Source organism: Dipodomys merriami, unplaced genomic scaffold (assembly GCF_024711535.1).
Source record: "Dipodomys merriami isolate MVZ:Mamm:240054 unplaced genomic scaffold, mDipMer1.0.p SCAF_4, whole genome shotgun sequence".
Lineage (NCBI taxonomy): Eukaryota > Metazoa > Chordata > Mammalia > Rodentia > Heteromyidae > Dipodomys > Dipodomys merriami.
The window spans coordinates 39,696,938-39,720,585 of record NW_027205603.1 but is presented as its reverse complement, the minus strand read 5'-3'; the positions used below and the strand labels follow the sequence as shown (position 1 = coordinate 39,720,585).

At 44.3% G+C, this 23,648-nt stretch overlaps 1 protein-coding gene and 1 long non-coding RNA gene across 5 annotated transcripts in view; one reads left to right on the top strand and one right to left on the bottom strand.

Annotated features, from left to right (window-relative positions):
- LOC138805766 (uncharacterized) overlaps positions 1-23,648 on the top strand; it is a 49,817-nt gene that overhangs the window by 5,143 nt on the left and 21,026 nt on the right. For 2 of the 4 annotated variants that reach the window (XR_011365637.1, XR_011365639.1), the window contains exons 1-3: positions 14,309-14,458; positions 18,126-18,179; positions 18,789-18,926. This is a non-coding gene — a long non-coding RNA (uncharacterized lncRNA). Of the gene's footprint in view, positions 1-14,308; positions 14,459-18,125; positions 18,180-18,788; positions 18,927-19,823; positions 19,936-23,648 lie in introns of those variants that run through there. The other 2 variants (XR_011365636.1, XR_011365638.1) reach the window with 2 other exon arrangements.
- On the bottom strand, positions 671-23,298 carry Vxn (vexin). The gene is made up of 6 exons (XM_069990827.1): positions 22,834-23,298; positions 18,777-18,832; positions 14,207-14,363; positions 9,722-9,783; positions 6,261-6,352; positions 671-3,236 (listed from the first exon to the last, which is right to left on the bottom strand). The coding sequence occupies exons 1-6, from the start codon at positions 22,898-22,900 to the stop codon at positions 3,050-3,052; spliced, it is 621 nt and encodes a 206-aa protein (XP_069846928.1). The 5' UTR covers positions 22,901-23,298; the 3' UTR covers positions 671-3,049.

Sequence of the window (23,648 nt, the reverse complement as noted above, 5' to 3'; positions counted from 1 at the left end):
TCTCTGCCAATTTAGTGTCAGAGATGTGTCACATGATTCTTTTAAAAATCGGGCTCTGGCTGGTGCTGCTTTTTCTACCCACTGCCCATCTGCCGGCTCTCCAGGCAACCTTGGTGCTGGGTGGGGTGGGGAAATCACCAGAGAGTGTTCAAGTAAGAACTGAAATATTTGACTGGGCCTTGGTCCTAACAGAGGCAATTTTATTACCCTAAATGTCCTGGAAACCCTGTTGCCTCTGGCACAGGGAGACTCCAGGCCTGGCCATTCCCAGACGGCCTGTCTGCAGAGGGCTTTGGCAAGTGGTTGGGCCGTGAGTCATGGGGGCAGTCTGCAGTAAGGCTACACTTGAGGGGCACAGAGGAGGAAGTATGCATCTTTCATAGGAGGCTAGAAGGCTGGAAGGGATCACTGGGCTCCCAAGGTTTATGGTGGAAACTGAGGGGGGTCTCATCAGAGTGGGGAGGGTAGTTTAGTGGACAGGTGCCCGGGCTAAATAGCAGTGGCCCTGGATAAGGGCCCCTAATATCCAAACAAGACATTGCCTTAAGGCAAAAAGACATATTGGGTTCTTTCTTCCTTTTCCTCCCATTTCTAGGAGCTAGAAGGTTCAAATATATAATTCTTTCCCTGTGTGAAAATCAACTTCTGCTCAATGAAGGACCCTCAGACACATCGTTCCAGTGGTTTATTAATTTCACAAAGCACACTTTTATTTGAATTGGCCAAATAATCTGTTTTATACAAGGCAAACACGTCACCATGAAATATTTAAAATAAATGAATTCCATCCAACATGAATTTCCAACTGCCAAACAAAAGGTGTCAGTTATACATTAAACAAGTTAAAATACATAGTGGTAGGAGATTCTGTGAGGTCAGGCATAGATCATCTGCTTGCTTCCTGATGATTCTGCACCCCAGCTTCTCCATCACAGAAGATCCAGGACAGCTCACTAGGGCAAGCTCCCCCTTGAGAAAGCAGCACCTGATGCTCAAGTTTCCAAACCATCTCTGAACACATCAGTCTAAACCAATGGCCTAACGAGCATAGATTAGCCAGGGGAAAGCCCAGAGGCAAGCCATTTACCTACCACAACCTTCCCCACCTCACCCCAGGGTTCACCCAGAGATGAGAAACAGGAAACTCAAGCTACCAAAAGATCATTGAACCACCAAAAGTATCAGTTAAGTCTGAGACCTAGAAAGAGCAAACTCTTCATTGTATCAAAACTCGACAATTTTTAACACAGTCTTTGGCTAAGTTTTACCACAGAATTTCTGTTTTTACCAGGTAGATTGGATTAATTTAACCTCTTAACTAATAAAAAAAAAAAAAGCCTTCTTGGGGTTAGAGTTCAGGTGGCCATGAGAAATATGCTTGGCCAATGCCACACCAATCCCCTCCCCAAACAGGCATTATTCATCAATCACTGCACTAGTCTACCTCAGAGTTCTCCACACAGCCCTCCAGGGGGCCAAATTCGTTCTTAACCTTAGTTCTTCTCTATTCTGAACTATTTTGTGTGAAGGAGTAAATATAACACAGGCATTGACAGGTGCCTTCACAGGAGTCATTTAACCCTTTGAATTGCTAGCTATGTATAAGTAAGTAAGGCTATCTAACAGCGTGGTTAGAAAGAGTAGGATAATTTATATGACTTGCTCAGTCTCATGCCTAGTACATTGTAGGCATTTGATAAATGCTAGTGATTATTACCATTATTATGATTATATAATCATTTTAAGGCTACTGTTGTTGACAATGGGGTTGATGATGACATTTCTATTGTAAAAAGGAAAACATATATCTTAGGTCAAACCATGTGAAATGGATATTCAGTTGTTTTGGGTCCACAAGAAAAGGCAATTTCTTCTGGATCAATCTAATGAATAATTTTGTTTGGTTTTATTTATTTTTAATATGTTTTTATTGTAAAAATACTGTACAGGGGTGTTACAGTTACATGAGTGGTTCTATTTTTGAGACAAGTTTTCACTAGGATTCTTTCACAGGCTGGCTTGAACTTTTAATCCTCCCACACCTCAACAATCCAAGTAGCTGGGATTACAGGCATGTGCCACCACACCACAATTTACAAATCTAATGTATGATAATGTATCTCATTTGAATCAATTATTTCATCTTAATAAGATTTTTCTCTTCAAAAGCTGTCCCTGGAGACATATTCCCACCCTTTAGAAAGTTCCTTACATCAGTCACTATGGAAAGCATACAGATGGAATCTGCTAAAGAGAAGTTGAAGGCCTAGTGACTAGGCCCAATACCTGCTATCTAAGCATATAACATCTAGCAGCCTCAACATCCCCATCTGTAGATTGGGGATGACCATACTTTCTTCAACAGAGGTTTGTGATAAGAAGAGGAGCAGAATGGGCAAGCACTTTTAGAATTTAAAATCATTCTGCAAAGCAAGTTAGATTATGCCACTTTGTGAAACATTAACGTTTACTTTTAAACTGGTTTACTATAGAAAAACTTCACATAAAACAGAGAATTCATGCAATCATGCCATGTGACTATCAAAATAGACCTTGATGCTTCTTGTCATGTAGATAGAACCTCTCAATAAGTAATACATACTGCTTGATCATAAAAAGAATCATACCTCATCAAGGCAAGTAAACACAAGATGGAAATAGTAAGAACCACTGCGTTTCACAAGTGAATCAGATGTCAATCTTTTACATTATGCTTATAAGGAAGAGAAGAACTGCCTTCTCCCTTCCTTGGCAGTCTTTAAAATGGGCTGGGAAGAGTTGATTTTGGTTTGATTTTGCCCGGAGATAGGGATGTATACTAAATGACCTCTCAAAGTGATTTTCAAAACAATGGCTTCAGCAGTGCTAAGTTTTCTTTTGCCTTCTAAGGACTTTCCTATTCCCTAAAGCAGGACTGCAGCTATGGAGGAAGATGATGTGTTTGGAGCAGCTACCAGCAGAGTGGGTGTGGCTCAGTCCCAGTCCTCAAGTTTTCTCCCCACATCCTGTGAACCTGGGTTAATGTGAGACACCCAGACAGGGTCAACCTTTAGTCAGCCTCAAAGGCGCTGTTAGTGGCTCCCACGTATTCGGACTTCTTCTTGTGCCTGGTCCACATTTTCCTGAGGATGCCCGGGACACCACAGGAAGCACTGCTGCCTGTCAGCGGCAGAGAGGCTTCTGCCCCCTGGGGAAGGGTTGGGTACTCTTCTGCCATCTTCTTGAAGTGTCTAGGTCTAAAGAGAAGCCAGAGGTGGGTGGGGACAGTGGTCAGGTCATTGAGCCACACTTAATTTTTGCCTTTAAGAAGAGTGACCTTCTTCCCTCTCCTTCCCTCTCCCCTCCCTTGGTTTAGTCTCCAGCATGGGGGAAGAGAGGAAAGAAAGGACAGAGAGAGAAGAGAAAGAGAGAGAGAGAGAGAGGAGAGAGAGAAAGAGAGAGGGAGAGAGGAGAGAGAGAGAGAGAGAGAGAGAGAGAGAGATGAGTGACTGAGCTTAGAGAGAAAGGAGTCATTCAGAGATCTGCAATTTAAATCAGTGGAAGGTTGGCCTCTGTCCAGATGTGGGGTCTACATGAACAGTTGTGTCAATAAGAGTCAATGACTCTTATTTAGAATGATTTGTGAACCAGAACATAATACAAGCTACGTGACTTTTTAAAAAGTTTCTCCAATGAAGTCTCAGTACATTAAGTAATAACACATAACTTGCTTTTATAATTCTTTTGGTAACTTCTGATATTCCATCAAAATGCTCCGTACTGTCCATCCTGGAGGCCTCTTGCTCAGCCTCCCGCAGCTTTAGTAATGCAGCTCTTGGGTTGATATTAGCTATGCTGTGAATATGGTCAGTCTTCTTCAAGATTCCTGTTGAAACTTAGTCTCTGTTATGACATGTTAAGAGGTGAGACTAGGTAGGACCTTTAAAAGGTGATTAGGGCTTTGCCTTCATAAATGAATTTATGTGATTAATTTGTTATTGGTTTCTCTCAAGAGTAAGTCTGCTATAAAAGCCAGTCTGACTGTGTGTCTCTGATATTCCTATCTCTGGACAGGTAATGTCCTGCACCTCCCTGGGACTCTCGTCATTCATCTCTGGTGTTAGTCCCCTCCTGGGACCACAGCTGTTAGAAAAATAAACCTCTTTTTAAAACATAACTTTCCCTGAGCTGGAGGCCAGTGGCTCATGTCTGTAATCTTAGTTACTCAGGTGATTGAGATCTGAGGATCCCAGTTTGAAGCCAGCCCAAGAAGGAGAGTTCTTGAGATTCATGTCTCCAATTAACCACTAAAAAACTGGAAGTAAGCTGGGTGCTGGTGGCTCACGCCTGTAATCCTAGCTACTCAGGAGGTTGAGATCTGAGGATCGCAGTTTAAAGCCAGCCCTGGCAGGAAAGACCATGAGACTCCTATCTCCAATAAACCACCAGAAAACTGGAAGTGGCGCTGTAGCTCAAGTGGTAGAGCACTAGCCTCGAGCTGAAGAGCTGAGGGACAGTGCCTAGGCCCAGAGTTCAAGCTCCAGGACTACCATGTGTGCACACCCATGTGCACACCCATGCACACCACACACACACACACACAGAAGCCCTTACTCAGTCTATGCCATTGTGTTATGAAAACAGAAATGGATTAAGTTGATATTTTAGCTGAGGATATTTCACATAGACACTAAACATTTCCCAAGTACAGTTTTTCTAACTTCTGGATTGGAAGCATTTAAAAAAAATGTTAACAATGGTTTAAAATAAGCTCTTCATACATGATTTTATTCCATTCTCACAATAACCATTCAGGATGAGTTCTATCTTTCTTCTGTTTTTTCTTCTTCTTGTTGTTCTGTCTGTGTCTGTCTGTGTCTGTGTCTTTTTTCTTTCTCTCTCTCTCTCTCTCTGCCAGAACTGTGGCTTGAACACAGGAGCTGCTTGCTGCCCCTGAGCTTTTTTGTTCAGAGCTGGCTTATATTACTCGAGCCACAGCTACACTTCCAGTTTTTTAAGGGTTAATTTGAGATAAGAGTTTCATGAGCTTCCCTTCCAGGGCTGGCTTCCAACTATGATCATTAGATCTCAGCCTCTTGAGTAGTAGTGTGAGCCACTAGTGCCTTGGATTCTTTTAATTTTCTTTCTTTCCTTCCTTCCTTCCTTCCTTCCTTCCTTCCTTCCTTCCTTCCTTCCTTCCTTCCTTCCTTCCTTCCTTCCTTCTTTTCTTCTCCTTCTTTCTTTCTCTCTTTCTCTCTCCTTCATTCCTTCCTTCTTTCCTTTTTTTGTGCTGGTGCTGAGTTTTGAACTCAGGGCCTTGAGCACTCATTCAGCTTTTCCACACATGAAGGTACTCCACCACTTGAGCCACACCTCCAGTTCCTTTCTATTAATTTTGAAATAGGTGAGGAAGTAGAGTGCTAAGTAACTCCAATGGCCTGTGCCAGTGGCTGTGGCAGGATAGAAAGCAGGTCTGAATCAAGAGCCTACATGCTTTGTCATCTCCTAAACTTGTCTGATACCTTCACGGTGGGGGTGTGGTCATGGGGTCATTAAAGTCCGTGTTGAATTGCAGACTTTCACTGCAGAGAAGGCTGTGAGGGGTGTTGGGGAAATATCCAGGCCTGCTATTCTAGCGACTGGTCTGGACAAGCATTAACAGGATCACTTGGGTTAGAGTTTAGTTTGAAACCTCTCTGTATTTTATACATTTCTTTTTTTGAGACTGGAATACATGTTTATTTTCTATTAATAAAAGTGAATCATGACAAAGTGAATTCTGGCTTCCCCTCCCCCATTACTCCTCTGGGATTCAATTTTCCAATATTGCCAGGAGCTTTTATACATTTAGTGAGAGAATGTAAGGAAGTTAATTTTAAACAACTGTCATATAGGCTGTTCACTGATTTTCAAGATCACCCAAAGCTGACTATCTACACATTTCTTTACTTGTGGGAAGAGGCCCCTAAACAACATTAGGCATTTCTGACACCATCCTGACACTGTGCATAGGAGAGGCTCAGGATAGGGCTCATGACTCCCATCTAATTAACCAAAACTCCTCTGGAATGACACTTCTTCATGAAGTAGAAAGCGTGAAAAACACTTCTGCTTACTCCTCGGGAGATAGCTGATGAGGGCCCAGGATGATGGCCCTCCTTTACAAGGTAATTTACAGATGTCAGGGTTTTGGGTGAGCCTCTTGAGAGTCTAAACTTTGGGCCACCCGTAGCTCTCCTGTGGCACAGAAAGGATTCAGGGCTGGAAGACACAGTACTTACCCTCTCCCCAGAACAGCTCCATTCTCTGAGCTTGGGGCTGCCGCCTCTACCACTGCTGGAGCTTTCACTGAGATCCGGGCCACAGGTGGGATCTGTGTGGAGGGAATGGGATGGGACTGAGGACATGTCCACTCTGATGCTGCCTGGAGCCACTTGAGAGAGGAAACACCCCTTACTTGGGCAACAGTCCTCATCCCGCTGTAGGCCTCAGATACCACAATGGGCTTTGTGAGATGGACCCCATCTGACTCAAGGGTTTTGATGAGTCCTGAGCATCCCACTGGCCTTCAGACACTTGAGGGAGGGCCATTCAATTTGTATGAGAACCATCACCTCCCACCTCCATCACTGGTGTCCAATTGTCAAGTCCTGAGGATTCTGGCTTTCCACATTTGTTTTCCTGAATTTCTCAAGGGGCAGTCACTTGGGACTTCCTTGGTTGTGACCAGACCAGCCATATTTTCCACGCTTCTCCTGGATTCTAGAATTGTCAGGAATTCCCCATAGTAGTGCAGACAAAAGTCAACTCTGTAGCCTGCTCTTCAAAGTTCTGCCATATTGAATTCTACTGTATCTATACAGCTTGGCCTTCTGGGATTTCTCTTATTCTCTCTGTGTCAGTAGTCCTAGCAAGGTGTGGTTTTCCTTTCCCAATGCTCATCCATAGCTCTGTACCCTTTCTTTCCATCTCTGGATGGAGAACTCATTTTTGCCTGCCCTTCAAAATTGTTTTTTTTTTTTTTTTAGAAAGTCTTCCCTGAGGCTGGTCCCTGAGGTTGATCTTTATGTCTACATGTCTCTGGAGTACTGAGTGTCTATGTGACACATTGTAGCATCTCACACTTTGTGTGTGTGTGTGTGTGTGTGTGTGTGTGTGTGTGTGTGTGTGTGTCTACTTGCTTCATTTGGCTGGACAGTGAGTGGCAGAGTCTAGGACTTAACCCATTGGGATCTCTCCCTAGCCTTTCCACAGGAGGCTGCCAGCACTAAAGAAACATGTACTAAATGGGAAATTAACTGATGACCTCACTAGGGCTAAGTCCAGAGGTTGCTTGGTTAGCTGACACCTGCTATGTTTTGTTCTTCCATCCCGAAAGTTTCAAAGTTACCACATCCCTGAAATCTTCAGGAAATTCCAGGTCAAGGTCAGCATTATTCACCACCGCCTCTCCTGAGCGGCCAAAGGTTGTCGGCAGAGTTACTGTGCCACCTTGTGGCCTCTCCCAAGTGTTCCCTCTGCAGGGTGCCAGTGAGTTGGTGAATGTGACACCCAGGGATGGGCAATGGAAAGGCCTTCCATTCACTTCCTCCACTCCTTTTCCAAGTTCCCTCAGTCCCACTCACATCACATTCAATCAGATTGAATTGTCTGGGCACTAGATTTCTGTCCTGCCTAAGAAAAATGAGCTTTCAGCGCCCCGTGGGATATAACCCTACTGCTCTCCAAACTGGAGGATCATCTTCTTCCTGTTTGTCTTTACCTCTCTATCTGCATCGCCATGCTATACTAGCCTAGTTCCTTCTGGGCCTCTGCTGTAGCCTCTGCCTCTCTGACGTGTGCATTATCTGAGCCCAGCCTAAGGGCTAGGGAATTTGACTTGTTTTCCTTTGTACCCATTACCCAGCCATCTTCAGATCCTCTGAGCTAGCTCCCCCCATCCCATCTCCTTTCTAGAATGCTGATGACCTAAATGAGGTCCAATTTATCTTAAAGGGAGGAGGAATTGGCCTCAAATAACTGCCTAGTTCTCTCATTGTACTATCAGTACATCTTGTTTTGTTATGGTCTCATTATGCTGCCCTGGAGTGTAACGAACCACCTGCCTCAGCTCCCTAGGTTACTGGGATTAGAACTGTGTGCCACCACACCTGACCCATCTGTACATCTTGACACCTCCAGCCACTGACAGCCCTGTTACAAGTGAGAGAGAATGCCAGAGTAGGGCCCATAAGTGGACAAAGGAGATGTGTCCCTCAATCCCCCTTCAATGAAGGATGAGCTGCCCAACCACAGGATCACGTGCCAATGGTGGGTAGCAGAAGGTTTTTAGTTTCTTCAACTATGCCTCAGCTGCAGAGGGTCACCTTGCCCAAGGTCATGCCCTCCCTGGGGCAGCCCACACTCCATGACTGAGTGAGGATGGAGCATTTAAAAGCTCATCCACTTTATCCTAGCTCAAATTGGAGAGGCAACACTTACCCAAAAGGTGTTGGAGCTAAATCATGGCTCAGCTACTTCCTCCACCCAAGCCCGAGTCCCCACTGCTATTGAGCCCTAATCTACATCTTCCACTTCAAACTCCAGATCACAGAGTCTGCTCCCTGATAACTAGACTTGTATATAGCAGATGTTCCCAGAGGCACCCCTGTCCTGAGAGACTGGTTGTTATACAGTGAACGTTGTTCCTTCTTGGATTCCTGTGTTGAAGCCCTACTCTCGAATGGATGGTTGGAGAGGTGGTGGAGGGGTGGGTAATCTTTGGGAGGTAATTAGGTTTAGATGATGTCACGAGGGTAGATCACCTAGGATAGGATTAGTGCGTTATAAGAACAAAAGGATTTCAGAGCTTTGTCTCTCTGCCTGCCTGCTGCCTGCCTGTCTCTCTGTGTTTGTCTCTGTCTCTCTTTCTTTCTCTCTCTATAGATGAATAAAGAACTTTTTTGTACGTAAGGGTCCCGGGACTTGGACTGAAGACCTAGGCACTGTCCCTGATCTTTATGCTCAAGGCTTGAGCCACAGCTCCACTTTCAGCTTTTTTGGTGATTAGTCTTTCCTGCCCAGTCTGGCTTCAAACTTCAATCCTCAGATCTCAGCCTCTTGAGGAGCTAGGAATACAAGTGTGAGCTAAGAACATTTACCAAGATGGTAGCCATCTATCTACCAGGCAGAGGGAAAGGGGAAGGAAAGAGAGACAGAGAGACAAAGAGACAGAGACAGAGACAGAGAAAGACACAGAGAAAGACACATCGAGACAGAGACAGAGACAGAGAGAGAACTCTACCAATCACTGAGTATCTTGGACTTCCCAGCTTCTAAAACTGAAAAAAATCTTGTTCTAGACCCTTGGCCCATGATCATTTATTAATGCATCCCAGCATGACGAAGACACTCTATATTGTGGAATTTTGTTGTTGTTGTTGTTGAGAATCTACATCTCTTACTCTATCACCATACCCAGATTAGTTAGGCATTCCCACCTGGCAGGACCAACAATAGAAACCAGTTCTTTCCCTTAAGTATGAGATGCCAGTTGAGTCATAGCTTCTCACAAGAAAGAGAGACACAGTTAGGAATATGCCACAAGTGCACAAAGCAGGGTGAAAGGGCTTTCCACAGCAGAGGCCATGGTTTTGCTTTTCTAATAATCCTCAGGCAAGGGCAAAGGATGCTTAGTCTCTCTTTATGGTGCTGGGGACACAGACATGGTGGGATATTTAAAGCCCAGGTTTATTTTACTTACCAATGATTTCCCGTATGCTCGATTCCCACACAGGTTTGATGCTTTGAGTTCAGAACTCCCCCCTGAAAAGTTGAAGGAAGCAGATATTACACAGTGGTACTCACAGTTCTGCCTCCCTCTGGTTCTGCATCAATTATCTTTTTAGTAAATCAATCACAGAAGAGAATTTCTCAAGGCATTGGTACCAAACAATAAAGTCAGGCAGTAGGATCAGGCAATGGTAATTGCTGAGAGGGGCTACTGGCACCCCTATCAACCTCCCAGGGTGGTGGTGGTGGTGCTGAAACTAAGGCCTACATGGGAGAGTCAATAAAATCAATTTAAAGAGAACAGACTTATGGAAGCAGTGAGCACCAATTCTCCATGCCTTCAGCTCCTCTTCCTTTCCTCCAGCTTTAGGTCACAACAAGTTAAAAAGGTTAGAGGAGTTACATTTTTGTTGCCAGGATCAATTACATAACACAGTGCTCTTGGTCACCCTCTAAATGAGAAACAGAATCTGCCATGGGAAGTTCAGCCCATAAATTGGAAGGCTTATGGGATCAGAATCCTGAGACTGGCTACATGAAAGGTATGGACAGAGACTCTCTCATTTTTAATCACTACCACCCCTGTGTGTTTTTATTCTAGTACTGGGGCTTCAACTCATGCTCCCTCTCAGTTCTTTTGTTCATGGCTGGTGCTCTACCAATTGAGCTACACAGTTCTGACTTTTTGCTACTTGGAGATAAGAACCTCTTGGATTTGTCTGTCAGTCTCCTAGTAGCTAGGATTACAGTATGAGCCATCAGAGTCAGTTCTAAAGCCTTTCCTGGGACACTTGATCAGGAATAGTCTGGTCTCAATTGCACTTCAGCATGTGGAAACATTTCAACATTAATAAAATGAAAAATTACACAACAACTGTTAAATAAAATTTTGTAGGAGGCCATGTATTTGGACTGGGCACCTGCTCTGGGGCCAAGAGATGAAGGCAATAGAGATTGTAGTTCCAATAACTGAACTTTACTGGTTTCACAAAGTCCTGACAGCCACTTAACTGACTGGATCATAACTAACTAGTTAAGTGGGCGATGGACTAGACTATCGACAATTAAGTTGTTTTCTATGCTTCCCTTCTGCTTTACTGTGAGTTGGTTTGATCCTGTTGTTGGTTGTAATTCAAAGAATCTGTTCTGGTTTGAGGCACTGTCTAATTCAAGTCATTTTTAACATTTTATTTTGCTTGCTGAAATTAACTCTGCAAAATTGAATTGTCCTAAGAGGTTTTTTTCCTAGTAAGACTACCAAAATCAAACTATCACCAATGATGTTCTTGAATAAGTAGTGGTAGCAGCTAATATATATTTCACTCTGTGTGGGTCAGGCATTGTAGAGATCTCAGTGGTAGAACAGTGGGTGCTGTAAATATGAACAGTGGTCTCAGCTAGGAAAGGACCTCTCAGCTTGTTTGCATGAGTTGGTTCTGAGGTCCCTGAGGTCATCTCAGTGAAGTCTCACAGGCAGCGGATTTCTGCCAAGCACCTGAGGCTTATGGTGATAGGATCTAGGTGTTAGGGATGGGGGGAACCTAAGGTTCTCTAGATTCCTTCGAGAAACTCCTCTCTCATGAGAAGCTGTATCATCCTATTTCTAAGGCTCAGTAGGAAAACAAAAAGCAAGACCAGAGACATACAGCTTTCTGAGAGGAGGAAGTAAGACAGGAAGTAAAAAGGAGGGGCTGGTGCCTAGACTTTTCTTTGGAGAGCACCAGGGTCTGTTTTTGGCTCAGAAATGCTCCCTCCTACCCACTCTGGAATCTATCAGATTGGAGGCACTGAGGAATTGAATCAATGCCCAGCTCAATCTATTTCTTTTTTTTTTTTAAACCTGACTAGCATATTCTAACATGAGCTGATTGTCAGGCATTGGGCAGATTCTCTCTATTTTATAACTTTCTGCTCTTGTTTTTCAGACTAAAAGATGAACAAGGGTTGTCTAAGTTGCCACAGACTATTTAGAAACGCATGAAAGTAACCAGACTTGATGATGGTACCTGTCTGTAATCTCAGTACTCAGGAGGTTGAAGCAAGAGGGTCATGAAGTTTGAAGACAGTCTGTCTACATAAAAGATTCTTTAGAGAGTGGTATGCAAGTGACCTCAAAAAATGAAACCGTTGGACTGGGAGCGTGGCTTCTCTGGTAGAATGCTTGCTTTAGCAAGCATGAGGCCCTGAGTTCAAACTCGAGTACTACCAATAACACATACATATACAAAACAAACCAATACAAAAACTAAACAGTTGGGTAGTCCTTCTCCCCTGGGGGAAGAGACACTGGTGGGGGACTCAGGAAGACCTGAGAGTTTGTCTTGGGATCTGTAGCTGACAGGTAGAGTGACTTTGTATATAGGGCAAACAGTTTCTGCAGCACAGTGTTCTCCTCTTTAAATTGGTAGAGGTTCTTTATCTCCACTTTTCATGAGAACCATCGAAGGGAGAGGCGCCTCCTAAAACAAAGACTGATGTGTTCTAACCCTGGAATTTCAATAAAATTGACATTTCCAACCAATTTCCAGCTGCTGCTCCTGAGATGGCATTTTGAGAACCATTGTACTGGTATGTCTAAGTGTTTGCTACTTAATCCATTATTCCTGAGAAGGATCAGCACCTAGACCTGAAAATTTCTTAGATAGATAAAACCCTGGGGCTCACCTAGTCCTCCTAAATAAAAATCTGCATGAAAATGAAGACTCCCAGGTCATTCCTTTGCATGCTGAAATTTGAGAAGCTTGACTATAAGTTTACTTCGTGATTTTGTAGCAAAGAGAAATCTTCTGCCTCTTTTTCCATACCCACATGCACCCACCCCCTCACCTATACATAGACACAGAAAAATCTATCTTCTTTTAATCTGCAAGGCAGATTGTGGTTTCCCAATGCTTTCACTCTGTATATGTCCATGTATATTTGATCACTTAACTAGAGAATCTAGCTTGATTTATGTGTTCTTATACATTGGATCAAAAGAGCAGACAGGGAAATTAAGAACAACAAAAAAAGGTAGTATAAAAACAAGAAGCACCCTGCATCTTGTATATACATTTATCTAATTTGGGGAGGGAAAGAGGAATAACAAAATGCTGAAACAAGGACACAGGATGACTCATTGCAACAATGATACTCACAAGACACTATGCTGGAAACGTGCTTTACAACTTGGGTCGTGGGGAGAAGAGTAGGGGAGGGCAAGGATAGTAGGAGAAAAACAAAGGAGGGGGTAACAATGTTCAACAAGAAATGAACCTATTGCCTTCCTCTTGTAACTGTAACCTCTCTGTACAGTATCTTTACAATAAAATAAAATTCTTTAAAAAAAGCAAATAAGTGGGGAAATGGGCAAGAAGAATAGGAAAAGACCAGAGAAGGAACATACTCAATGGAGTCCTCTATACTATACAAAATTGTTAATGCCCAAAAGCTTTGAGAAGGAGCCCTGGACTTTCTGTCATGCATTTTTGGAGTTAAAGCATGAATCAGTTTAGATTTGGGCATAACAAAAAATCCTAAACTATCAATAAAAGCCACAATATTATTCTAGATTTCAATGGTGGTATCTTATTTCAACTTCTTAGTGTGGAAGTTATTTTTTAAAATAGCATCCAAGCCAGGCACTGGTGGCTCATGCCTATAATCCTAGCTACACAGAAGGCTGAAATCTGAGGATTGAGGCTTGAAGCCAGCCCAGGCAGGAAAGTCCCTGAGATTCTTATGTCCACTAAGCTTCAACAACAAAAAAAAAAAAAAGAAGAAGAGGAAAAAAAAAGAAAAGAAAAAAATAAAAGGTCAGAAGTAGAGCTGTGGCTTAAGTGCTAGAGTGGTAGAGTGCTAGCCTTGAGCACAAAAGCTCAGGAACAGTGTACAGGCCCAGAGTTCAAGCCCCAGGGTAAATAAATAAATAGTATCCAAAACAAAATTCCAATATTTCTATTTTTCAGAACAGATTTCAAAAATTAAATGTTTTTATTTATCATCCAAAATTAAATGAGAAGCCTGCCTGCCTTCCTGCCTTCCTTCCTTCCTTCCTTTCCTTCCTTCCTGCCTTCCTTCCTTCCTTCCTTCCTTCTTCCTCTTAGTCTCTCTGTCTCTGTATCTGTCTCTCTCTGTCTCTGTCTGTCTGTCTCTCTCTCATATATATAACACGAGCTTCCTTCCCCTTTATGGGTCATGGTTTTCTCCCTCCCAGAGCACAGTGATTTACATCTTCTGAATGCTGCACCTGCTAGCTGTGGAGCCAGATGGCTCGCGCCTGCCACTTCTCTGGGTGGAAGGTGCTGGGTGTTGTAATTGATGCCCTGGAGCAGGTGCTTTTGTAGTGAATACTCCGTTTATTTGGGGAAAACGCAGGTGCTCACTCACCTGTGTGACTGAGACCACCGGTTGGACTCTGGGCAGATCTCGGCACCCAAAGAGGTTTAGGGGGTTCGGAGGTGAAGGACTCACTTACCAGGCCTGGTAGGCGTTTTGGTAGGATGGGCGCCCGGTGGCCTGGCTGTCTGGAGCCGGCCGAACCTGTGGCTGTCTCCGGCATCGCCCCTGCGGTCACCGCGGTAAGGCAGCAGCTCCAGGGCCCGAGGCGTGTACAGGTCGGACTCGATCACCACCTGTCCAGCGGAGGGCGGACAGCGAGGTTAAACCTCCGCTCAGCACTCAAGCCCTACAGCCCCAGGACCGGAGGCTTGTGTTGGACCTTGTGTTGGTAAAGGAATTTGTGTAGACTTACTTAGTCCAGGGAAAGCAAGCAAGGGGACAGAAATGGTCTTTTCAGCTGACTTCAAACTGCCAAATAACGGCGAGATGGGCGACAAAATGAAGGTCCTAGCGTCCCTCCAAAGCAATCCATCACAGGACCCAAACCCATGTGCCCCAATAGGGTACATCAGCTGCTCCCTGGCCAGACATGCGTTGGTAACAGGACAGGCTATTAGAAGTGGGGATGGTTCTGGAAATCGGGGTTTTGTGGTATTTGTAGAGAGGGGGACAGCACCTTTGTAACTGCAGAGGACTAGGTTTTGGGTGCTTCCGTGAAGGAAAGACATCAGGAAGGAAGTGTTGGGCCCAGATTAAAAAAAAAAAACCAAACAAACGGAAATCCCCACCAGCCAAATGAGGCAGGAATGCTCCCCAGCACTCGCATTCCCTCGCACCTGGGCCTGTCAGGGAACATACAGCTGGCACAGCCATGTTTCGCCGAATGCGGCTGCTCCATGGAAATCCCAGCAAACCAGGACTGATTGCTCACTGAGATTTCTTTTTTAAAAATCCACTGCAGCAAAACTATTTCAGGAAGATCCACAAAGGGAAGGCCCCCCTCTTGGGATAGTGTCCACCACCATGAACCTTAAAAATTGTAATAAAAATACAATTAATCCTTTGCATTTACGGGCTCTGTAGCCACAGGTACAACCTATTGCAGATAGGAAGTGTTTGAGAAAATCCACATCCAGACTTGGTTTATTTCCCTTATTCCCATTCTCTGAACAATGCAGCATAACAAAAGTACTCGGCATTTCATTATTTTAGGCAATGTAAATCATCTAGAGATTATTTAAGGTATATGAATGGGCTGGGGTGTAGCTCAGTGGCAAAGTGCTTGCCTAGCAGGTACAATGCTCAGGGTTTGATCCTTAGTACCATTAAAAAATAAATAAACAAGGTGTATGAAGCTGGGCACCCGTGGCTCACACCTGTAATCTTAGCTAGTCAGAAGACTGAGATCTGAAGAGTGTGGTTTGAAGACAGCCAGGGCGGGAAAGATTCTTATCTCCAATTGTAAGATTCTTATCTACAATTAATCATCAAAAAGCCTGGAGTGGAGCTGTGGCTCAAGTGGTAGAGCACTAGCCTTGAGCAAAAAAGCTCAGGAACAGCACCCATGCCCAGTTCAAGCTACACACGCACGCGCACACACACACACACACACACACACACGTACGCAAATAAGTGGATGTATAAATTTTATACAAATAGTACACTATTGTATGTCAGAGATCTGAACGTGTGGTACCTGTGTATGTCCTAGAATCAGTCCCCCAAGGGTACTGTGGTATGACTATACTTAGGGAAATAATTTAAATGTAAAAACTGGAGACAAAGAAGAGTTGCCATTTTCTCTTAATATGGAGAGTCATGAAGGGAAATCTTAGCAGTCTGGACTCTAATCCTGCATATTTTTCCATATCCAGGACAGTAGGGTCATTCATTCTGAGTGCCCTCACCCTGAGGAGCTCCCAACACTGCAGCTTCTCTGAGTGTGCACTGCCCAGGGCTGGCTCCCTCCTCCCGCAGCTGTTCTGCAAGGACAAGGCTCGCTCTCTGCCAGATCCTGGGCCCACTCTGCCTCTGTGAGGGAGGCGATGGCCCCAGCTCCACAGCCCAGACTTCTGCAGATCCTCTGCACTTGTCCACGTGTAACACAATTGTGTTGCTTTTGGGCGGTGCTGAGGCAAAACCGAATTTAAGGAATTATGATAGGGTGCAATTTCAACTGAGGGGAGAAAAACCTGAATCTTTAATAAGCATTGTTGGTGATAAACAGGCCATCAGGGAAATGAATCTCTGCTCATTTCTGGAAATGAATACTTTTCAGATCAAAGCTTCAAGTTAAACAAACCACAAGCACAAATATAACACATTACCTGTGTTACATGGCATGGGGATTATCTCTATGTTCATAAAATTCTTACAAACCTATGAAGTTTAAAAGAAACAGTAAATTGGGCACTTAAAAATATAAATAGAGGAGCTGGGAAGGTGGCTCAGTGGTAGAGTGCTTGCCTTGCATGCATGAGGCCCTGGGTTCGATTCCTCAGCACCACATAAGCAGAAAAAGCTGAAAGTGGTGCTGTGGCTCAAGTGGTAGAGTGCTAACCTTCAGCTGAAGAGCTGAGGGACAGCACCCAGGCCCAGAGTTCAGGTCCACGACAACCACCACCACCATATAAATCTATCTATCTATCTATCTATCTATCTATCTATCTATCTATCTATCTATCTATCTATCTATCTATCTATCTATCTAGAGAGGGAGAGGGAGAGGGAGAGGGAGAGAAAACGCACAGGGTTCTGATGGCTCACACCTATAATCCTAGCTATCCAGGAGGCGGAGATATGAGGATCATGGTTTGAAATCAGCCTGGGCAGGAAAGTCCATGAGACTTTTATCTCCAATAAATTACTCAGAAAAAGCCAGAAGTGGTGCTGTCACTCAAGTGGTAGAACACTAGCCTTGAGCACAAAGAGGCTCAGAGACAGTGCCTAGGCCAGGAGTTCAAGCCCCAGGACTGGCAAAAAAAAAAAAAAAAAACCACAACAATAATAATAAATAGTGAATAGGCTTTTAAATTTTGAGATATTTAGAAAACCTAGATGGCATTCTATAAAAATTTCCTATCTTATCTCCAATTAACTACCAAAATGCCCAAAGTGGAGCTGTGGCTCAAGTGGCAGAGCACTAGCCTTAAGAGAAAAAGCTCAGAGACAGCACTCAGATTCAAGCTCCAGGACCAGCATACACACACACACACACACACACACAAATTGTGACTAATAGACTCCAGAATAATCAAAGGAACCAATTTCAGTCTCCCCTTTAAAATAAAGTGCAAAGATATATTGATAGATTTTTTTTTACACAAATCTCTACTTACACAACATAGCAGTATTAGGCTCTAAAGATGCTGCATGTATCAAAGTACCAAAATGTTAAAGAAATAAAAGCCAATTTTGGTGAGGTTGAGGTAAATGGTGGCTGGAATTCTCCCCCCCCCCACTTTTTTGCCCATAGTACTGGGATTTGAACTCAGGGCCTGATGGCTGCTCAGATAGCTTGGCTGGGACTCTACTACTTGAGCCATGCCTCCAGCCCAACATTTTCATTTGCTGTTTAATTAGAGATAGAGTCTCACAGACTTTTCTTACCAGGCTAGCTCTGAACCTTGATTCCCCGGGTTCTCTGCCTCCTGAAGAGCTAAGATTATAGGTGTGAGCCACTATTGCCTGGTGAGTTTTCTTTTCTTTGTGCTGGTCCTGGGGCTTGAGCTCAGGGCCTGGACACTGTCTCTGAGATTTTTTGCTCACTCTACTGCTTGAACCACAGCTTCACTTCTGGCTTTATTGTTACTGTTATTAATTAGAGAGAAGTCTGACAGACTTTCTTGCCTGGGCTGGCTTCGAACCCACAATCTTCAGATCTTAGCCTCCTGAGTTGCTAGAATTATAGACGTTAGCCATGAGTGGCTGACAGATTTTTTAAAAAAATTAACTCTATATTTGCCACATCTAGCCAGTGTCACTCAGTTAGGAATGCAAGTATTTGGGGAATGGGTAGATGGATGAATAAAACTTTTCTTTTTCCTTTTTGCCAGTTGTAGGGCTTGAACTCTGGGCCTGGGCACTATCCCTCAGCTCTTCAGCTCAAGGTAAGCATTCTACCACTTGAGCCACAGCACCACTTCCATTGGTTAATTGGAGATAAGAATCTCATGGATTTTCCTGCCCTGGCTGGCTTTGAACTGTGATCCTCAGATCTCAGACTCCTGAGTAGCTAGGATTACAGGCATGGGCCACCAATGCCCAGCAAAACTTTTCTTTTAATCTGTGGATTCTGCTTCGAGAACTATGTACAAAGGAATTAATAAAAAAATTGCCTTTCTACCAATAAGTTCATTACTGTGCTATCTATAGTAGTGAGAAGATGATCCTTAGCAATGCCATCAATAGGATAAAACCTAAGTCAGGGGTACCACAGACCATTTAAACAAGAAAAAGCATGCAAGCAATGAGTTTTACTCTGTGCCTGGGGAAAACAGCAGAGGAGGGGAATTTGCTTCAGGCTATATGGTGTTTAGTTGACATATGTCAGTTATTTTAGTTAAGTGGAGGACTGAGAGTACAGCCACAGCCACAAGATACATAGAATGTCTCCTTGTCACTGGAAATGAGGAGACAGAATGAAAAAGTTGGTGTTGGTTTTGTATTAAATTAGTCAAAGAAAACCCAGATTTACGTTTCCTTACATTCTTGGTTAGGAGGTGTTGAGAGCTTTTGACTCTTCTCCTGGCTGGACTGGACACTGTAAAGAGAGAGAAAGAAGAAGGTTCAGAGACTGCCCATGAGGCTCAGATAGCTACACTAAAAACACCAAGAAGAGTTTCACCTGGAAGGAGGTAGGGACATGGTGGGGGAGGGGAGAGGGGGGAAAGAAGATGTTATTTAACTTAAACAATATCAAACTTCATAGCAGCATTATTCACAATGGGTTAAAGTCAGAAACAACCCAACATTCATCAACTTGTGAATGGATGCACAATTATGATATATCTATACAATGGAATATTACTCTGCCTTGAAAAGGATTATGAAATCCTGATACATGCTATACATGGAAGAACCTTGAAAATGTAGTAGGTGATATAAATGAAACACAAAAGGATAAACATTATATTATTATTCCACTTACCTGAAGCACATAGAGTTGTCTAATTCATAGGGAGAGAAAGTAGACTGGTAATTACTAGTGGCTAGGGAATGGGGGCAGATTATAGTTTACTGGGTAGAGTTTTAGTTTAGTATAACAAAAAATTCTGGAGATAGATGATTTTACAACACTGCATATGTACATAATACCACTGTGCTGTGCACTTTAAAATGGTGAGGCTGGTGAATTCTGCTGTGTATATTTTACCACAATTTAAACAACAACAACAAATAAACAGCTTAAAAATTAGCCAAGAGTGGTACAGGCCTGAGATCCCAGTTATTTGGGAGATGGAAGTATGAAAATTGTGGTCAGAGGCCATTTGTGTGGGGCAAAAGTGAGACCCTATCTGAAAAATAAGTGAAAGCAAATAGAGTTGCGGGTATCGTTCACGTGGTAGAGCACCTGTCCAGCAAGCACAAGGCTCTGAGTTCAAAACCCAGTACTGCCAAAATAACAGCAACAAAACAACAACAAAAGATTGACTATTAACAAAAGACCCTATAGCACTTTGTGGGGAAAAGTTGTCAATTTTATTGCACAGTGAGATATGTATTTTCCACAATCCATATTTTCCACATTCCAGGCATGTATTTTCCACACTGCGGCTAAGATGATCTGCTAGAATGGGGACTCCTACACATGCCTGTCCTGATAGAACCCAAATGTCTTCTTATCTCCTATCAGATGAGTAACAGGCGAGTGTTGTAAAGCCCTTGCCTCTGTGAAGTCTGGAGGACTGGACACTGGCTAACAGCGAGGGTTCCTGGCTCGGTCTGCTTGGGTGAAGATCTGAACTTGACCCCTTGCCTGTTGTGTGAGGAGCAGATGACTCACATTCCCTCTGTGTCTGGCAGGGAAGACAATGGCATTAACCCCAGAGGTCTGTGTCACAGACTAAGTGAACCAACCTTGGTAAAGCCCTTGCTCAGATGTGGCAAAGAGCAAGTTCCTAGGAACTGGAGGTGGTGACTAGGTTTTCCTGTGACAGGAGCGGGGAAGGAGGAAGGTGTAGGTGCCCACCTGGGTCCTGGGGCTTGGACTCACTCCCTTCCCTCTGCCTCCACTGTTCCCTGACTCTACTCCCCTCCCTCCCCTGTGGCTCCCTCCCTCCCCAGAACTGCTTGCTTTCAGCGCAGGAAATCACGTCTGGTACACCTTCTTAGTAAAACCACAGCTTTCATCTTTTGCATTTACTGAGAACTATATGTACAAAAATCTTTTCCTTCAAGTTACAGACTTGGTCTAAGTAACTAGACATTTGCTGTTGCCAAATTCTGAAGTGTTCAAGAGGGTTCTGTTTAGCCCGATGTGGGTGGCTCACGCCTGTTAACCTAGCTAGTAAGAAGGCTGAGATCTGAGGATTGCCATTCAAAGCCAGCCCAGGCAGGAAAGGCCATGAGCCTCTTACTACCAATTAACTCCCAGAAAATTGGAAGTGGTGCTGTGGCTCAAGTGGCAGAGCGCTTGCCTTGAGCTGAAGAGCTGAGGGACAATGCCCAGGCCAAGAGTTTAAGCCCCATGACCAACAAAAAAAAAAAAAAAAAAGAGGGTTTTGTTTTATTTTTATTCAGTTACGTCCCTAAGCTCCTTTGCTCAAGGCTAGCACTCAACCACTTGAGCCACAGCATCACTTTGGACTTTTTCTGTGATTCACTGAATAGTCTCAGGGACTTTCTTGCCTGGGCTGGCTTCATACCACGATCCTCAGATCTCAGCCTTCTTACTAGCTAGGATTACAGACGTGAGCAACCAGTGCCCTGCTAGCGTTCTGTTGTAAGATGTATATATTAGACTGTGCCAACACGTGTGTGTACTGGAGGGAAGGATGTGGTGAACTATTTAGATTCAAGAAAGCTCTCGAGCGTCTCTGGGTGATGGCTTACTGTCTCAGCTCTTGCACTGTTACTGAAATTTGGAGACACAGGTCTTCTTCATCGACTCCAGTATATTGATGGGAACTAAAGGAAGAGGCCACGCAGTTAATGGTTGGACAAAACCTATACTTTTTTTCTTTTCTTTCTTTTTGGCTATGTTGCTCAGGCTGGCTTTGAGTGATCTTTGTGCTTCAGCCACCTAAGGACTGACATTACAGGCATGCATCACCTACCCAGCTTACGACCACACTCTCTAATCACTAGGCTGCTCTGCCCATACTGCTGAGGTTGTTCTTAGGAAGGTTTCACTGTGGCATACTGATGATCATGGCTCCCTTGTAGCCTATGCTTAGCCCTAGGCTAATAATAATAACTAAATAATAACAAATAAACAATAACTAATAATGATAATAGAATTATTATCAATAATAATTATTATACATAATAACTAATTACTATTATTATTGAGATGCAATAATAGTGAATAACTAAAACTGCAGTGCGTGATCTGGCTTGTCACACAGGAGGAGCCCGTGGTACATATTTACCCATCCCTCGCTTACTGGTTTCTTATTCTTAATTTTTCCCTCTTAGAGTCAAGGCTACCATGTGCACCTTACATGGACCTCCACACACACCACATACATATTTATCTGAGCATGGAAGTGCTTGGCTCAGAGGCTTTGACTTTCAGAAGCTCTAGAGAGAATTTTAACTCCTACACATGGGCAGACTCCCAACACTCCCCCGGCACCCCCCTCTCCCTCCTCCTTGACAGTAGATGTCTACAGCTTAATTTCTGTGCTGCTGGCTGTCTCTCTGTGGCTAGGCCCAGTCTCGCCCTCCCCCCTCCCCAACCCCTCCCCCCCAGCACTGGCCCTGTCAGTGGCTGACACAGAGGGAAGAAAGCAATTGTTTGAATGTCGAGTCACAACACCAGCAAACAGCCCATTTCATTCAAGTCTGACAATGAGACCAGGGATTAAGCCTGAGCCAGGGCTCCCCTAGCAAGACAGGAGCTGCAGGACTGAACTGGGAACAAGAGAAAGGGTCAGATTTGGAAGGACTAGGGGACTGCCTTGCAACTGGACACTGCACCAATGCAGCCTCATGCAAAGCCCTCTCTATGGGGACTCCTGGACTTATAAAGTCAGGTGTTGGATTGCATTTTTGGGCTGCACTAGGTCCAGGTGACCCTTGGAGGGGGGGAAGAGGAGGGTCTGGGGTGAGGTCAGCCTGGGGTCAGGGCACTATTGAACAGCTTCACTGGACATCAGGCCAGTGCTAGGATAAGATCTCCAGGCATCTCACGGCATAGCTGGAGGTCATAATTAAGAGCCAGCTGCTTCTCCTCTCCCATCCCATTTGCTCCTAGGAGAAGCAGAAAAGAATCTCTGTGGCTGCCCTGGGAATTTCTGATGCCTTCACCAGGATCCTGTTGTCACTTTCCCTTAGCCTGTGGAGGGGGGGGGGGGGGGGCGCGGGTTGAATTCGCTGAGTCTGGGAGCACGTAAATATCCTGCTTTTCCCTGGGTCCGTGATTGATCTTCATTCTTGTGCCTCCTTGGCAGGGGGTTAAAATATACAAATGAAAGACCATCAACACAGAGAAAGCCATCAGACATGCGGGCCTGAGGGGTCACCGGTGTGCCACGTGATGTCTGCACTCTCCCCCAAAAGGTGCCAGGCTAGGCGACCGCCAAGGACAATCGTACTCACCTTTGGAAGGAATGACAGTGGTGAAAACTTCTATATTTTCATCGCTGCAGCTGTAGATCTGATGCATCCTTCCAGCCCCTCTGCCTGGCGTGCCTGAGCAGCGGCGCTCTGTGTCTGGACCACTAGTGGCGAGGCTTCCTAGCCCAGTCTGACTCTCGGAGCATTTGTTGTGCAGGTCCACAAAAGACAGGCTGGGGCTGTGAGCTCATCTCGTTCCAATCTTCGCTGCAACATTTTCTAATCCCATCTGTCCTCCTTTTCTTTCTTTCTTTCTTTTTTTTTTTTTATGAATCCTATTACTGCAAACCTTTCATTGAGCGTGGAGCCTCTTGTCTCCCCCTTACACCACCCCCTCCCCGCTAGGATGTACTTGACATTTTTATTTTGCCCTGTCTGCCGCAGTGAATTTGGAAGTCTTTTGTGAAGTGATGGAGAAAAGTCGCCCACTTCATTCACGCCAAGCTTGGCTGGAGAATTTCACCAAAAAGGAAGCATGAAATCTTGATACCTATAATTCTGCAACTGCAAAGGGGCTTTCTGACCTCCCTCCCCCACCCCTCCCACCCTGCCGCCCACCCAATGCATACCAGAAGAACAGGGTATGCAGTGGTCTTGGGCGAACTTGGCTTCCTCCAAAGTTTCTATTTTAAACCAGAGAACTATTTCTACAGAGCTGGCACATGACAAAGCTGACCTTTCCAGAGTCAAGTACCTATAGCTCCCTACAGGTGTCTAGGGGTGGGAGGCAGAGTGCACTCATGGAGCCCAGTCTCTTAAGACCATAGTTTTATTATCCTATAGATCCAAATGCACTG